This window comes from Rattus norvegicus, chromosome 6 (genome assembly GCF_021556685.1).
Source record: "Rattus norvegicus strain SHRSP/BbbUtx chromosome 6, alternate assembly SHRSP_T2T, whole genome shotgun sequence".
Lineage (NCBI taxonomy): Eukaryota > Metazoa > Chordata > Mammalia > Rodentia > Muridae > Rattus > Rattus norvegicus.
The window spans coordinates 130,045,522-130,056,646 of NC_141539.1; the positions used below are offsets into that span (position 1 = coordinate 130,045,522).

At 51.4% G+C, this 11,125-nt stretch overlaps 1 protein-coding gene and 1 long non-coding RNA gene across 3 annotated transcripts; one reads left to right on the forward strand and one right to left on the reverse strand.

Annotated features, from left to right (window-relative positions):
• Positions 1–261: 261 nt before the first annotated feature.
• On the forward strand, positions 262–9,167 carry Glrx5 (glutaredoxin 5). 2 transcript variants are annotated; one of them, NM_001429150.1, is given in 2 exon segments: positions 262–661; positions 8,525–9,167. In NM_001429150.1, coding segments are annotated over 2 exon segments (516 nt in total). In that variant the 5' UTR covers positions 262–321; the 3' UTR covers positions 8,701–9,167.
• LOC100912332 (uncharacterized) lies at positions 7,922–10,293 on the reverse strand. Its single transcript, XR_015623325.1, has 2 exons — positions 10,083–10,293; positions 7,922–8,104 (listed from the first exon to the last, which is right to left on the reverse strand). It is a non-coding gene; the product is annotated as an uncharacterized LOC100912332 (long non-coding RNA).
• Between the last annotated feature and the right edge of the window lie 832 nt (positions 10,294–11,125).

Here is an 11,125-nt window from a genome sequence, read left to right on the forward strand (position 1 = left end):
TGCAGGCCTCGAACGCACGCTGGAGGAAAGCCGTCTTCCTGTAGTCACACCTCTTGCTGTCCTTTACTGACGGACGTCCAGTTTGTCCAATCAACACGCAAAGTGGTCGTCCAGGCTCACTAGCAAGCCTGTAGGATGCGGCTCCCAGGGAAGGCCCACCGTTACGGTGTAAGCGATATGATTGGTGGAATTGAGCCAGTATTGTCCAATCACGAGACTCATTCCAGAGCCTATCCAATGAGAACCTCCAGTGGGCCGGCCGGACACCACGGGCTCTGTAAGCCCTCGGGTGGCCGCAGAAGCGGTGATCAGCGAGCGGGCATGAGCGCGTCCCTGAGCCGGGCGGCCGCGGCTCTGCTCCGCTGGGGGCGCGGCGCGGGTGGCGGAGTCCTGCCCCGAGCCGGCGTGCGGGCAGCAAGCTCGGGCGGCCAGGCGGAGCAGCTGGACGCGCTGGTGAAGAAGGACAAGGTGGTGGTGTTCCTCAAGGGGACGCCCGAGCAGCCCCAGTGCGGCTTCAGCAACGCCGTGGTACAGATCCTGCGGCTGCACGGAGTCCGCGACTATGCGGCCTACAACGTGCTGGAGGACCCGGAGCTGAGGCAAGGTCAGGCCCGTGGGACCTGGCGACGAGGGCGCGGTGAACTTGAGCAGATCTCGAGGAGTAAGGGCCCTCCCTAGTTGCGAAGCCACCTGGGCGGAGGGAGGGTTCGCCTCGGCCCCTCTCGGGGAGAGATGTTCCTGGCTGCATAGGTGTGGGGTAGTCCGAAGCGTGATCCGTCAGAACAGGTAGATTGGGGACTGGCTGTCTGAGAGGGGGACTCACAGCGAGTACCTTGGGGACACTTGGAGGGCTTGGAAGCCAGCAGCCTACTTGCTAGGTGAGGGACTGATGCCGCCTATGTAGGGAGGAGGTCTCAGGCTTGCCTGTGTGTGCCTAACGAGGTCAGAGGCTGACCTCTAATGTTTAAGGCACCGAGGGTCAGGGACTGTCTTCTTGCCGCAGAGATTTCACCATAGTCTAGCTGGACTCAACGTTGGGAAAGACACGGACTTTGGTTTTTAGGGACTGTAGCACCAAAGAACCCTGTGTGAACATGGTAGAGACACAGCGGGAAGAGAAAGCCACTAAGACTTCTGACCCCCGAACTGCAGCAAGGTTGGGGGCCAAAGGGCAGAGAGCAGAACAGCCAAACCTGTTGCTTTTCACTAACCCCAAGGCAAAGAGACTGAGTCCTGAAGTCTAGTTGAAATCCTTTCTCTCAGTCTTTTGCTTACTCTGAGCAGGGGAAGAGAAAGGCCAGGGATTTGGTCCTGATCCTTGGCAAGAATTGGTCAGGGTGGGCCGAGTAATGAAAAAGCTGCCCTCTCCCCTCTCCCTGCTCCTCCTTCAGTGGTATCTGGGGAACCCCGCATTCTAGAAATCCCCCCAGTCTTCTTACTGACCTGGTGCTCTGGTTTGGTCACTGCTGAAAGGAGCCTTTTCTATGAGAATGGAGTATGCAGCGTTTGAAATTACTAATTATAGCTATTCATCGTGGTATGGTCATTCTTCTTGAGGCTGGGGCTGTGGAGATCAGGTTTGCTTTGGAATGGTCTGTGATTGGTCTGCAGCACAGCCATAAGTAAAATGAAGAATTATGACCCTGAACCTGGCAGAGTCCGTGAGGAAACGAGAGACGATAAAAACTATAGCTGGGCATAGAAACTCACTTCTGTAGCCCCAGTTCTCTGCAGGCAGAGGCAGGGGGATCACCAGTTCAAAGCCAGACTGCACTGCATTGTGGGAATTCCTCCTTTCCCTTCCATACTGTATATAATGCCATCCTCTCTGGCCCGAGAGGCACCCACTAAGTGGCAGCAACTTTATTATTAAACCTGACGGCTTTCCATGGTGTTTCGTGGCTGACCCCACATTAGTTCCCTGGGATGGTTTTGATGGGCGTGGCTCTGGGGTGAAGCAGAGAAAGAGCAACTGAACGAGTGCTACCAGGGATGATGGCCAGACGTGCCTTGTGCTCTGAACCCCGTGTTTTCCTCCTCAGCTAACATTTGGCTGCTTGTGAGGCTCTGGGGTTATCTGGCCCAGGGCACGTTGTGGCTTTGGGTCAGAGGTGGCTCCTTGCAGGGGGGAGATAAGCAGCTACTCTGCAGCCTTGGAGCTAGGACCTACCTACCTGCGGTCACCCCGCCAGTGTGGCTCTTAGCAGACGCTACACTGTGGATATCTTGCTTAATATGAGGTCTGAGGAGCTTTGGCTTAGGATTTATGTTCCCCTGTTTAGTGTAACTGGAGGGAAGATACACCGGGGACAACCAATCTGAGAACGAGTATCAGGACCTGCTCTGTCGTCTACCTCACGTGCCTGGCCTCTCACCATTAGGTGCTCAGATGACACAAGAATTTAGCTCTTTTTTGTTGTTGTTGTTGATATTTGTTGTTGTTGTTGTTACTCAATTTTATTTATTATTTTTCTTCTTTTTTAGACAGGCTAGCCAAGCTCGCCTAGAACTCACTGTGAAGATTAGGCTGGCCCAGAACTTGCATTGTTCCTCCTATTGCTCAAGTGCTGGTGCCGGAGAGCCATTGTGCCCAGCTTCAAGCCTTCATTTCACTGGCTTGTTAGTTTTGTTAGTGTGTTCTCCAAATAATTAAACATGAGCCTCCTGTAGCTTAGAAAAATGAAGGTTAGTGGAAGGGCTGACATTCGGACTGATGAGAGTGTGCCCCCCCATCACCGCCCGCTCCGGGGGGCCCTAGCCAGGTTGAGCCTTTCAAGAGGTTTTTGTCTATAGTCAAGTATGCCAGAGGGCAAGGGGGTAGCTCGTGCTCGCTTTGGCAGACAAGGAGAGGCCACTCACCTGTCCCGCTGTGGCAATGGTCCTTCCTTCTCCCTTCTGACAGTTTTCAGAGGGCCCTGCTTCTCACCCAGGATCCAGGACGGGTGGTGTAAAGAAGGCTTCTGGTCCTCACTTTTATCACCTCGGGTACACACAGGACACAGTGCTGCCTTGTGGTTCCTTGGGCAATCTTGCGGCTGCTGGCATTGTGAAGTCCTGCCTGCCTGCACAGAGCATTTCACCTTTGGAGGGCAGGGGCCCGGCTTGCACAGAGGCCTGTGCTGCAGGGAGTGCCACTTGAGCAGGGCAGGCTTTCTGTGACTGTTACCTTGCTAAGGCCAGGCTGGTGTCGCTCACAGTCACAGCATAGACTTCTCTGTGACGGCTCTGATAGTCCCGTGCCCATCTTTCTCTATGCGTTCATTACAACAAGAGCAGGGTAGGGGGTGGAGTGTTTTTGAGTGCATAACCAGTACCCCATGTTTTCTTGTCCTTATAACTTGTAAAGTTTCTGAGGCATAAGCCTATGTGACATTGCCACATGTGTGTACCTTATGTAACATGGTCAGGTTAGCTGGCCTAGCTGTCACTTTGGACATGTTGATGAGTCTGGAGCACTTGGAGCCCTCCCTGCTGGCTGTTGACTTCTGTCTCCCAGAGTTTTCTCAGTGGCTCTCCTGTGTATTTAAGCCCTTCTTTCAATCCTGCTGTGCCCCACCTGTGAACTCTGTTTTCTTTAGCCTCCTTCTCCCAGCCCTTTTCCTCCGCACAGCCTGTAATTGTTTATGAAGCAGTGTCTGAACATTCAAGGAAAGAGGTACTCCCTACTCTGGCGAATGTTGGAAGTTGGATTCCCAGTTGTGTGTGTGCACCCTTTGGGTCCAGCCATGTGCTGTGGGCGTCTGGCATGAGCACTCTGGAATTGTAACAGTCAGTGTTGAAGATGAACAGAGCTGTTTCCCTTCTCCCAGGAAGATAGTCTGAGGTGGAGACAGCTTCCTTGGTGAAGGGCCAGGTGGGCTGTGGACTCTTGGGTCACCATTGCTTCTGCTGCTCTGTTGTTGGAGACTGGAAGTAGACTTGGATGCTGTATATTCAGTCAGCAAGCTGAATTCAATAAAACCTTATTCACAAAGGCAGGAGGAGGTTTAGCCCAAAGCCAGCTTGTCCTCCCCACCAGGCTAGAGGGTCAAGATACAGGTTTAAGGTGTCTGTGACAACATGGCTTGTGGGGGGCAAATGGACAAGGTGAGGTCCTGGTGGGTTAGGAGGAGACTGGATTGGTAAATGGCTCAGTGATCCTGGGGTAGTGGATGTGGCTAAATACAGAGACCCATTTGGTCAAAAGTAAGTGGCCAGGGGTACAACTGTAATACTGCCTGTGTATGACGTCAGAGATATGAGTCAGTACTCTGTGCTGTACAGTGTGCAGTGAGCAGGTAGCTGTCGGTGGGACAGGCTGTGCTGAGAGTCATGGGCTCGGAGGCTGGCTTTAGACTTTATAAACCTAGATGCTGACCTAGACCCACCACATGCCGACTCTGTGACTTTGGGTGACTTATTTGCCCTCTCTGAACCCTAACTTGATCTGTGAAATAGATAATTATATCACACGTCTGTATTGGTTAAATAGGATTATATATGGAAAGCACTTAAGGGGTATGAAGTGCTGTAGCCCAGAGCCCTGCAAATGCTACTTTCTCCTTTCCTCATGGAATACCCTGCTTCTACCATCCCTGTGTTGTTTCCCACACTCACTGTTTCCTGTGTTGCTCAGAACAAACAGGGCAGAAGGCCCTTGACGTGGTGGGTGCACATCCATCTATAATCCATACTCAGTTGAGCCTGGCACTTCGATGGGAAGTCAGTCATTTCAGCAGTTGCATACCATTTGATCTCAGTAAAGCCATGAGGCAGTATGAACTTTGGAGCCAAGGAAACTGAGACTGGGGGATTTTGTCACCTCTCTGAGGCTGCATCTAGATGCCAGCGTGCCCACTCTGCTTCTCTGTGTGCCCAAGCCTTGTCTGCTCTGTTCCCACCTTCACCGTCCTCTCTGAGGCTCTGTGGACTTTCATGCTAAGATTCTCCCCTCCCTCCAAGGTGGAGAAATAAAGGAAATGTAACCCTAGGATGTGACACACCTAGGCCAGGATCACAGAGCCTGGCATGTGGTTCTGGGAATTAGTCCACACCTGAAGTTCTACTGCAGACTTCATCCGGGACCAGGAGAACCAGGGCAGTGTGGTGTGCTTAAGTGTTTCACTGTAGAACACACCTTTTGGAAGTGGACAGGCAGGGCAATTTTAATACATGTTTTCTTTCATCTTTTTTTTTTCTGGCTTAATAAACTAATGTTTGGGAGGGGCACAGACATGGGCACACGTGCAGTGAGTGTGAACCCCAGAGGTCTATGCCAAGTGTCTTCCTCAGTCACTCTACCCAGTTTTCTGAGTCAGGGTCTCTAATGGAACCCAGACTGGCTGGCCAGCAAACCCCAGCGACTCTCCTAGCTCTGCCTCCAGAGCTGGGCGGTTACAGGCGCTCCCTGCTGTGCTCAGCTCTTTTTCATGGGTTCTGGGGGCTCAAACGCAGTCTTCGCACCCACTTTGGGAGCACAGCCACCTCCCCGGACTGGAAGTATTGTTCGCTTGTTTCATTTTGTTTTGTTGTTTGCTTTTGTTTTGCTGCAGCAGTGATGTGTGAGCCGAGTCCCCCCAGCTCTCTAGCTCTAGTTAGGGTGACTTCCGTTCAACACTTGGTCTTGAATTTGATTATTGTCAAGACTGGTTCTCTAATTTTCGAGAGTTCCTACCTACTGTCACCAAGTAGTGCAGTTTTGCACACTAAGTGGGACGTGCATAGGCCATATTTAAATAATCGCCATGGTTCATTTTAGTGTGTAAGGTATAGAGTTCTAGCAATAGAGGACTGTGCTCCCTGGGAAGAGTCAGCATGACCTAAACTATTGACCTCTTCAGTCAGGGCTGCAGCTCACTCCTGCAGGGCCAACACTGGAGTAACCGCACGTTTGAGACTAGCTTGCACTGCAGATGGAGTCCAGACCAACCAGCTCCCAGCAAGGAACAGAAACAAAAGTGATCCCAGGTCACTGTGGACCGGGTACTGCCAGGAGGCTGCCGTGTGTCCTTGAGACAGAGTTCTTGAAATGTCAGCCATGAGGCAGGACAGTGGAACTGTGACAGTGTCTGTTCTGAAAGCCGCTCGTTCGCAGCTGGGTGATGGGCATTCCGGTGCGGGACCCAGTCACTGTCTTAGGAAGCAGAGCCTCACACTGGGACCAGCCCAGGGCTTGGATGAAGTAGGTGCTACCCTGTGTCCAGCCTTAACTGCTTCATCCACCATGACTTCCTGCCTTGATGGACTGTGTCTGAGGGCACCTAAGCCTAAGCAAGCCCTGCCTCCCTTGGATGGAAAATACTTGCAGAGGTTTAACTAAAACAATGGCACTGTTCAGAGCTCAGAGTGGTTTGGGCAGGCCTCAGGCAGCAAGTGTATTTTCATTTTGATATGTTTCCAGGCAGTGGGCCCTCACTAGGTAATCAGTGAGCTTCCTGTGCAGCAAAGCAGGGTTGGGAAACAGAGGCCAGTGCACAGCTGCAGCTCACGAGACTCAGGGAGCCTGTGCTTACATGGCCTCCACCGTAAATGTACAAGGTTTCCGGCTGACCCACAGGCTGCTTATATTTGAGGTGCAAACAAGTAATGCTGCATTGCCTGCCTACCGAGTGGTTGCTCTCAGTTCTGTACACCCACCTCAGTGTGGTGTAGCCTTGGGTTCCAGGTAGTACAGAGTGCCAGGTACTGGGTGTTGAAAAGACCTGTAGGGTTTGCCCTCTACCGTAGCCTCTCCCCTTCTTGAGAGGGCCTCTCTGTGAGGTGCAGGCCTGCCTTAGCTGGGTGATGGCTTTACAAGTGTGGGCCACCACGCCCAGCCTGTGACACTGTCTGGAGAAGCAAGATAAAAGCTGTGACCCGGTCTCCTTTCAGCCCTGTCATTTACAGCAACTCGGTGCTTCATAGAGAAAGACAGTAAGGTTTAAAAGAAAGTGTTTTGTCTCTTGTGACCATTGTGATGTAACTCAGATTTGTAAATTATATTTGGAAAACAAATATGGAATGGTGGGGCTGGGGATTTAGCTCAGCGGTAGAGCGCTTACCTAGGAAGCGCAAGGCCCTGGGTTCGGTCCCCAGCTCCGAAAAAAAGAACCAAAAAAAAAAAAAAAAAAAAAACAAATATGGAATGGTACAGTAGTAAGGGCAAGTCTTGTGCTTTAGATTGTCTAGGTAAAAAGCTCACCTTGTGGCTGGGTTTTGATTTGAGTACTGTTGTGGTTTTGGAAGCACCTACTCACTTGGGGTACTTAATTGTATGTTCAATTTTGCATTTATAAACACCTGTCTGGGGGCTGGAGAGATGGCTCAGTGGTTAAGAGCTCTGACTGCTCTTCCAGAGGTCCTGAGTTCAAATCCCAGCAACCACATGGTGGCTCACAACCATCTGTCATGAGATCCGATGTCCTCTTCTGGTGCGTCTGAAGACAGCTATAGTATACTCATCTAAATAAAAATTAATTTAAAAAATTAATAAAAAATTATCTTCAACCATTGACCAAAGAATGAGGTCCCCAGTGAAGGAGTTAGAGAAAGGATTGAAGGAGCTGAAGGGACTTGCAACCCCATAGAACAACAATACCAAACAACCAGAACTCACAGAGGCTAAACGATCATCCATAGAGTACACATGGACAGACCCGTGGCTCCAGCTGCATGTGTAGAGGATGGCTTTGTTGGGCACCAATGGGAGGAGAAGGGGTGGGTGGGTAAGGGCATACCCTCATAGAAGCAGGGGGTGGGTGGATGGGGTAGGACAGGAAACCAGGAAAGGGGATAAATACCTGTCTATAGTACTTATGCCTTTTTAATTTGTTTGTTGCTAAACTGAACTTAATTATACTCACACTGGCCAAATGTTTTTTACTGCTGGGCTGTATTCCCAGCTCCTCACACAGATACACATGCATGCACTCACACGCACACATATATAGGCATCCAATACTAATCACCAGGCTACATGTTATGTCCTTTAGTAGGTTCTGTAGAGCCCATCTGGGGAGCTGAGACCTGGGCTTAGGAGTCTTGTGCCATAGGCTGTAGTCCTTTGTGTCTCTCCTCAGTAACGCTCAAAGGCAGAATGCATTCCGCGTCTTGAGTGCCAGTCAGTGATGGCCCTCAGTACTCAGAGCTGCAGGAAGAAGGCAGAGGGGGTCACCCGGGCAGCCAGTGAGTCCAGGGTGGATTTCACAGCACATTTAGAGGTCAAGCGTGACCTTCCCTGAAAACATGGCCCGTGTGGATAATTATAGCTTTGCCTGTCTCGCGTGCCTTGGTTAGACAGTCCCATTTCCTGGTGTTAGTCCCCTGGCTGCCATCTCTTTTACCAAGAGCCTTACTGGAGTCTCAAAAATCCTTGGGGGCTAAAGACCGAAGGAGAAGCTGAGGGGCCGGCTAAGGAACCGCTGTCCATTTGCCTCTGAAATGCATCACTGTCCAGGAGTGGGGGGAGGCACCTGGACTTCTTCCAGGAGTGCTGGGTGTGGCGTTTGTGGTGGAAGGCTCCCTTGCTTCTGATCATGTCAGTGACACACCTTCCATCTCTCCACAGGTATTAAAGACTATTCCAACTGGCCAACCATCCCGCAAGTGTACCTCAATGGCGAGTTTGTGGGGGGCTGTGACATCCTTCTGCAGATGCACCAGAATGGGGACCTAGTGGAAGAACTGAAAAAGCTGGGAATCCGCTCTGCCCTGATAGATGAGAAGGACCAAGACTCCAAGTGAGGGCCCCGGGTCCTCGCCGGGCGGGCAGAGCGCCCTCCCCGTCGTCAGGGCCAGAAAAGCCTCACTGCGTGGTGGTGTCCTGTTGCTGTGGCGCTTGCACTGGGTCTCCTGGCCTGCAAGCGGGCAGGGTGCTTTTACTTTAGTCTTTGGCTCAGAATCCCCTCTGGTGAACTCACCACCACTGCACTGTAAATCAACGTCGTGATCCTGTATTGCTGTAACCCAATCGTTCTTACGTTGACTTTACTCTGCCAGCTTCGGGAGTCAGTCCTGATCTTGTACGTGGTTTGGGTTATAACAATGGCAAAGCCCCCTGATGCTTTTGTAACTTCCTCTAAAAGGGAAATGATGGACAGAGAAGAAAATGTGGTGGCTGGAGTGTTGTTTTTTTTTTAAATAAATTGCCAATACAGACGTGTGTGTGAGTAATTAAACCCAGCAAGTACACATCTGTGGGATGTTGAGAACTAGCCTCCTTTGTATTTTCTTTCATCCTTCCCCCTTTCTGCTACCCTCTGCTTCTCACGCCTCCCTCTCTCCTCTCTGCCCCTCTTTCTTCCCTCTTTCTTTCTGTGCAGCCCAGGCCGGCCTCGGCTCATCGGGTACCCAAAGGTGAACTTGACCTTCAGATCTTCTGCCTTCACCCTCCAGGTGCTGAGGTGTCAGCCACCATAGCACTGAGAACAGGATCCAGGGCAATGTACACGCTAGGCAGACACCGTCCACTGAGGTATAGCCCCTGGCCTTCCTCCGTCCTCTTCTTTTGAGTAACTAATTAACAGTAACTCTCATTCACCGCTAGGTTGCTCTGAAGTTCCTTTAGGCTACTAGGGAGTCCCTGTACCGTGTGTGTCCTTGAGCCAGATGGTAATGGTGGCTCCCCCAACCTCTCTAGACGGGAGAACGGGAGAACGCAAGAACGCACCTGCTGGCCTCTGACGCATTTTCTTTCTCATGAACTGGGGTCTCAGAGGAAATAAGTGGAACTGTGCTGCCTCCCAGTCCAGTGTCTTGGTGGGACATCTCTAGGGCTGATTGATCCAATTCGCCACCCTCACCTGTGGGACCCTTCCCTTCCAGACACGGGACAGAATTGCCTAGACGTCCCAGAGGCTGCCTAGACATCACAGGCAGGAGAAAGGCTGCCTTCTCCATGAGTAGTGGCCTCTCAGAAGCTGGTCCAGGGAAGCGTTCTGTGTTCAGACATCCTCAGCTCCACTCCCTTCCTGAGGTTGGATGGGCCTCCCTGCCCACAGGGTATGCTGGGCTCCCAGAGTCTGGGGTTCCCCAAGAAGGGAAGGAGAGCTGCAGCCTAAGGCTGCCCCTTCCCCCATTTCACTAGGGACCCAGTCAGAGGATGACAGCCCTCACCAGTGACCTACCTCAAGGCTGTAGGAAGGAGAAAAGGCAGATGAGTCTGAAGGTTTTTGATACATTAATCGCCCACTCACTTCTTTTGAGCAGGCAGCTGGGTCTGCACAGATTCCTCGTAGACCTTGGAAGCCACTAAAAACCTTGTGTTCAGGTGAGGAAGAAAGCCCAGAAGGAAGACTGTGTAGCGTCCTGCCTGGGATAGCAGCTTTCTCTGTCTCTGGGAATAACACTATTAGCAAATGACTTCTCCGCCTGAGCATGAGTACCAGGCTGTGGGCCAGACATACTTGTCAGGATATTTTTACCACAGTATCAGGAAAATAAGTCCAGCCAGGTCCCTTGTCTGGGGAGATCGGTGATAAGGGAGGAATGGGTCTTTTGGAAAGGCTTTGCTGACGCCCCAGGTAAGAAAGCTTTGGTCTTTGCTCCTGAGCCACAGATAGGAAAATGCAGTCACATGAAAGACTTACTTGTTTTTAATAAAAGTTAAAAAGGATAGATTCAACATTCAACTTGAGAATTGTCTAGAATGTGAAAGAGAGCACCTGAGGTGTACAGCAGCTGATCTGATAGCAGTAAGAGGAGTTGGGGGTGGGGGGAGATCCAAATCTCTGCAGAGTTACACAGACATGTGGAGACATGTCCATGTGTATACAGAGCCCTGGATGTCCTGAAACTCACTCTGTAGACCAGGCTGGCCTTGAAATCACAGAGACCTGCTTGCCTCGGCCTTCTTTGTTGCTGGGATTAAAGCTGTGTACCACCACGCCCAGCTGAGCGTGGTATTCTTAGTGTGCTAAGAGCAGCATCACTGATTCCTGAGGCTTCCGGGCACTTCCTGGTTTGTGAGGCAAAGTAGACACTTTTTCTTCTTCAGTGTGTTAGGGTTTAAATCTCAGCCGGTGCCTGGACAGAAAACACTCAAACGCCATGGTTCCACGTGGAGAGGTTTAATGAGAGAAGAGTAGAAGAGAAGAAAGGCGGCCGGCCATGGGCACGTGGAGCGTGGGAGGGGGCCAAAAACAGAGAAGAGCAAAGAGCAAGAAGGAAA